Here is a 6,754-nt window from a genome sequence, read left to right on the forward strand (position 1 = left end):
AAGAAGTCTTCAAGATTTTCATTTTGCTTTTCATGACTGCCTTCCTGATTCCACTTGTCGTTGATCCCTTTCTTCTTAGAAGAAAGAAGTCTTCAAAACAAGAATCTTGAAGACTTCTTCTTCCTCTTGGAGAGAAAGAAGAAGTCTTCAAGATTCTTGTTTTGCTTTTCATGACTGCCTTCCTGATTCTACTTGTCATTGATCCCTTTCTTCTTAGAAGAAAGAAGTCTTAAAAAAAACAAGAATCTTGAAGACTTCTTCTTTTTCTCCATGAGGAAGAAGTCGTCTTCAAAACAAGTATCTTGAAGACTTCTTCCTCATGGAGAGAAAGAAGAAGTCTTCAAGATTCTAGTTTTGCTTTTCATGACTACCTTCTTGATTCCACTTGCCGTTGATCCATTTCTTCTTAGAAGAAAGAAGTCTTCAAAACAAGAATGTTGAAGACTTCTTCTTCCTCATGAGGAGAAAGAAGAAGTCTTCAAGATTCTTGTTTAGCTTTTCATGACTGCCTTCCTGATTCCACCCTTCAAGTTTTTTAAAAATAAGCTAGATACAGGAACTCTCTATTGTTGGCTGGGCGGGGCTGGCCCCCCTCCTGTTAGCCCGGAGGGTCTCCCACTTCCCGCTGGCAGGGCGGGGCTCCCCCCTTCCCGCTGGCAGGGCGGGGCTCCCCCCTTCTCGCTGGCAGGGCGGGGCTCCCCCCTTCCCGCTGGCAGGGCGGGGCTCCCCCCTTCTCGCTGGCAGGGCGGGGCTCCCCCCTTCCCGCTGGCAGGGCGGGCTCCCCCCTTCCCGCTGGCAGGGCGGGGCTCCCCCCTTCCCGCTGGCAGGGCGGGGCTCCCCCCTTCTCGCTGGCAGGGCGGGGCTCCCCCCTTCTCGCTGGCAGGGCGGGGCTCCCCCCTTCCCGCTGGCAGGGCGGGGCTCCCCCCTTCTCGCTGGCAGGGCGGGGCACCCCCCTTCCCGCTGGCAGGGCGGGGCTCCCCCCTTCCCGCTGGCAGGGCAGGGCTCCCCCCCTTCCTGCTGGCAGGGCGGGGCTTCCCCCTTCCCGCTGGCAGGGCAGGGCTTCCCCCTTCCCGCTGACAGGGTGGGGCTCCCCCCTTACCGCTGGCAGGGTGGGGCTCGCCCATCCCGCTGGCAAAATTTATCATATATATATATATATATATATATATATATATATATATATATATATAGATAGATAGATAGCGTAGAGTTTATATCCCCCACTTACACAAAACTCAATTTCAAAATAAATATCATCTTGAGAAACATTTCAAGTTCCACTCTCTAGAGCTATGATGTTCGTGAAGTGAATCTTTATCTCACTAAGAGTTGGAATTGTTGAAAGACAAACAGGCAAGAATGGAAGGAATAAAAAGTAATAATGTTGTTTCTGGAAGTGTTGCAAGATTTCGGTAGGTTTGAATAAATGGATAAATTCCAGGAATTTAGAAGGTAAGAAGAACTAATTACATTTAATAAATCCAAAGAAATATCTTGCAATTCCAAATAATAAAAGGGCTTAATGCGCCGTCCAATACTCACCTCGTCAGAATTCTCAAAATTTACGTTTTGGTCCAATTATTATTATTATTATTATTATTATTATTACTTCCGCCAAGGAGGACATGTTTTCACCTCTATCTATTTGTTTGTCACCAACCTAACCCAAAAAGTTACGGCCGAATTTTGACCAACGTACTACAAATATATTAAAAACGATGTATTCAGGCCGAATATCTCTCTCTCTCTCTCTCTCTCTCTCTCTCTCTCTCTCTCTCTCTCTCTCTCTCTCTCTCTCTCTCTCTTAATGTCATTTAGGCCGGCATAACTCATGTATGGTGTTTTTTTTTTTATTATCATTTTACATCGAACCATATCTGTAAGTACTTTTTCTTTCATCGGTGACTTGAACAAGACTAATGTCGAAATAATCTAATGTAGTTGTTAACGGAAGGAATTGTTTAGCGGCAATACTCCAATAATTTCTACATGATTTTGCGGATTCATGATATATATATATATATATATATATATATATATATATATATATACATACACACACATATACTGTATATATATATATATATATATATATATATATATATATATATATATATATATATATATATATATATATATATATATATATATATACGTGTGTGTATGTGTGTACTCAGTATTTGCAGTGGATATTCGAAACGTCAAATGATACAACAGAATGAAATATGGCAACTCGATATGTAAAATTTAAATGCTTTCACTGGCAAAAACACCCATTTGTTGTCTTTGATTCACTAGCTAAGGTTTGGAGAGGTCTCCGCCCATTTCATAGTAGTAGTAAGAAGAGCAACACCTTGTCTGTTTTGTCATGGGAACACTAGAGACGTCTGACGAAAGATTTCCCCCGGGTGTCTGCATTCTTTTGATTCTAGCTGTACACACACGCACATATTCAAACCTTCCCACCCCCCCCCTCTTCCTAACTACAACACGGTAGTTTGGGTAATTTATGGGAGACTTGTTTTCCGAGTGGTTGCTGTTCACCGTAACAGGAATATATATATATATATATATATATATATATATATACATATATATATATATATATATATATATATATATATATATACATATATATAATGTATGTATATATATGTATATGTATATATACATATATATATATATATATATATATGTATATATATGTATGTATATATATATATATATATATATATATATGTATATATATGTATATATATATATATATATATATATATATATATATATATATATATATATCCAGGCACTTTCTATTTATCATATAGGGAAGATTCCAAGAACATATGAAGATCAGCACGGCTTTCATTGCCTCTTAAACTTTCAAAAAACGAACAAATCATTAACGCCATCAAACAATCAGTTATTACGACGTAGATCGTATAACCAAATCAATAAAAAATAAAAGACATCATAAGCAACTTACTTTTCTTATCAAAGTAATCATTAACTGTTTACTATAACCATCAGAGTGACGAAAGACGTGAGCCAGACGCCTGGGCTCCATTACTGAGAACTGCGTTTGATCAACAGATAGATGTAAAAGCTATCCTTATAAACGTATCTATCTGACAATTTTCATAAACACATATGAATTTACATTACTGATATAAGAAAGCTTAAAGTCGGCTTAGGATCGATAGAAAGCTACAGAGACTTTCAAGTAATATCTGACTATCGTTGTGGCTTAACTACTTACAACCATCATAATCATCATCTCCTCCTACGGTTGTTGACGCAAATGGCCTCAAGAGGATTCATTGGCTAGATTCATCAAAGGATAGACAGTTTCTTGTGATGCGGCATAGCCCAAGGAAAGTGACCCCGGCAGGACCATACTGATTCCAGTAAGATCATCAGCCAGGCATCAGGAGTAGACGCCGAAAAGACATCTTGTCTATCGCCTTAAACCCAATCCGTCACTCTGCTGCCAGTGACTTCATCGAGATTTAGGGGGCATTTCCTCCACATCCAAAGTTCTTGTTACTCCACCAGGTTGCTCATCTCCAACCACTTTTTGAATGAGACTTGACCGACATTCAGCAATTTCTCCTACAAAGGTTGGCTCATGGGTATATACAAGACATCGATCACTGTCAAACTCGGATTTTGTGTGTTGGATTGGGTATGAAACCCTTGTGCCAAAAAATTCCACAGTGATTAGGATGAGACTGATAGTTCTATGCTGTATTCCACTCCGTTTCTCAAACTTGTACCTCGATACCTTCTTTACACACAGACGTCCTTTTCTCTCGTTCCTATGAGGGATCGTACATGTCTAAAGTAATTTTGAATCGAGACTTACATATTTCAAAGTTACTTTTGCGTGGCCTGTACATTATGGTACCAACGGACAATAACGATTACATTTGATATAAACTCGTATTGCATGAAGGAAAGGAGATATTAGTTGAATTCCTCAAATCTTTAGTTATTTTTAAGTAATTTCTTAGAATGAATGGCAATGTAGGGAGAAATATTTATTCACAAGGTTGAATGAATTCAACATCAAAATCGTTTTGGCCTCAGTATTTCAAATAAATGAAAGTCACAAGTGTTTCATATATATATATATATATATATATATATATATATATATATATATATATATATATGTATATATATATATATATATATATATATATATGCATATATATATATATACATATATACATATAATATATATATACATATATATATATATATATATATATATATATATATATATATATATATACAAACACACACACACACACACACACACACATATATATATATATATATATATATATATATATATATATATTTACACACATACATATATATATATATATATATATATATATATTTACATATATATATATATATATATATATCTATATATATATATATATATATATTTAGAGAGAGAGAGAGAGAGAGAGAGAGAGAGAGAGAGAGAGAGAGAGAGAGAGAGAGAGAGAGAGAGAGAGAGAGAGAGAGATATGCACACACGAACATGCCAGGATGCAATAGGCAAAAATTGTTGTTTTTTGAGAGATAATTGGAGAGAATGAAAAGAATTATGTTTAAAGGTTTAAAGGTCGCTCATGAACGGCAGAGGCAAGGGACAGTGATATTGCCCTAGCAATTAGGACAATGCCCTATAGACTGACCATATATTATATGATCAGCGCCCAAACCTCCTTTCCACCCAAGCTATTACCAGGGAGGGCCAGGCAGTGGCTGCTGATGACTCAGCAGATAGACCTATAGGCTCCCCCAAACCCCGCAACCTTAGCTCACAAGGATGGTAAGGTTGCAGACACTAAAGGCACTAACGAGTCTGAGCGGGACTCGAACCCCCGACTGGCAAACACCAGGCAGAGACGTTACCAATCAGGCCACAGCAACCCAGTAAAAGAATATAACTGTCAGAATTATCTTCAACAGGTAAAGCATATAACTGTCAGCGATTCTCTCTCACAGTTAAATGATATAACTGTCAGCAATTCTCTCTAACTGTTAAAGGATATAACTGTCAGCAATTCTCTCTAACAGTTAAAGGATATAACTGTCATCAATTATCTCTAACAGTTAAAGGATATAACTGTCAGCAATTCTCTCTAACAGGTAAAGGATATAACTGTCAGCAATTACTTCCAACAGCTAAAGGATATAACTGTCAGCAATTATCTCCAACAGTTAAAGGATCTAACTGTCAGCAAATCACTTCAGCAGTTAAAGGATATAACTGTCAGCAATTCTCTTCAACAATTAAAGGATATAAGATAAAGCAATTATCTCTAACAGTTAAAGGGTCTAACTGTCAGCAATTCTCTTCAACAGTTAAAGGATATAACTGTCAGCAATTGTCTCTAACAGTTACAAGGTATAACTGTCAGCAATTATATCTAACAGTTAAAGGATATAAATGTCAACAATCTCTCTAACAGTTAAAGGATATAACTGTCAGCAATTCTCTCTAACAGTTAAAGGATATAACTGTCATTAATTATCTCTATCAGTTAAAGGATATAACTGTCAGCAATTATCTCTAACAGTTAAAGGATATAACTGTCAGCAATTGTCTCTAACAGTTAAAGGATATAAATGTCAACAATTATCTCTAACGTTAAAGGATATAATCAGCAATTATCTCTAACAGTTAAAGGATCTAACTGTCAGCAAATCTCTTCAACAGTTAAAGGATATATAACTGTCAGCAATTGTCTCTAACACTTAAAGGATACAAATGTCAGAAAGTTACGAAGTCAGGTAATACTAAAATTTACCTTCTAAACTACCTAAGACTAATAACATCCTTCGGACTGTTAATTTACTTGTTAATAAACGGAAGAGATTAGGTAATCCCAAGTAATTACAGTTTTGAGATAATCTCGAGTTTATTGTTTCTTTTTAAAGCTTTTTTTTCTTCTTGTATCTTTTAATCCTTTTTCTTCGAGGGTAATTAATTAAGAGACTAAAAATTATTTTAAATATCGTAGTGTAATTATAAGAATTTAAAAGAAAGATGAGTAAATAATTAATGTTTTTGTTATTTTTTTTTCACCTTTCATTTTAGCTGTCTGTCAATTTTAATGCGCCAATTAATTCTATTATACTAACTAAATTCTGTTTAAATCTAACTAGAATGTTTATTGATAAGGGAAGAATTGAACATTGTAATAAATAACTGTAATTAGTGACAGTAAAAACTAACACTAAACTGTAACTACTTTTCCAAAACTTTCTAATTAATTTCTATCTTCATTATGAATATGAATTTTATAGTGCCGATATGCCAGTTCTTCTTGCGCGTAATTCTGCTGAAATATAGATAATTAATAGGATAAGACAAGATTTATATGATAATGAAACAAGTAACAATACATCCGTAGACTTTTCCAAGGATTTATTTCCCGTAATAGAAATGAGAAAATCGCATAACTTGGCTACAACGCCGAAATATAGCAACAGCACTGTTTAAAAAAAACCCGGTAAATTTAATGGGAACTTCTCCGTAAAAATATACTGTTCTCAGCCGTATTTCAGTCTAGGGACCGTAATTTTTACCCAACTAGGTTATTATCTTTTACGGGTTGGTGACCGTAATATCACTCTACGTCAATATATCCGTTTTTAAAACGGTAAATGCCTGGCAACATTTATTTCAGGATTTTTACCGTTTTTTACGGTAATTTTTTAACAATGAAGT

General features: G+C 36.0%; 1 protein-coding gene across 1 annotated transcript in view; it reads left to right on the plus strand.

Moving 5' to 3' along the window:
* The window catches only part of LOC137621397 (gamma-aminobutyric acid receptor subunit pi-like), a 113,397-nt gene extending 107,696 nt beyond the window's left edge, over positions 1 to 5,701 (plus strand). Inside the window, exons 11-12 of the mRNA XM_068351695.1 lie at positions 5,134 to 5,436; positions 5,565 to 5,701. Coding sequence (XP_068207796.1) covers positions 5,134 to 5,436; positions 5,565 to 5,701 — 440 coding nt within the window. The remainder of the gene's footprint in view (positions 1 to 5,133; positions 5,437 to 5,564) is intronic.
* The last annotated feature ends 1,053 nt before the right edge of the window (positions 5,702 to 6,754 follow it).

Source organism: Palaemon carinicauda, chromosome 28, assembly GCF_036898095.1.
Source record: "Palaemon carinicauda isolate YSFRI2023 chromosome 28, ASM3689809v2, whole genome shotgun sequence".
Lineage (NCBI taxonomy): Eukaryota > Metazoa > Arthropoda > Malacostraca > Decapoda > Palaemonidae > Palaemon > Palaemon carinicauda.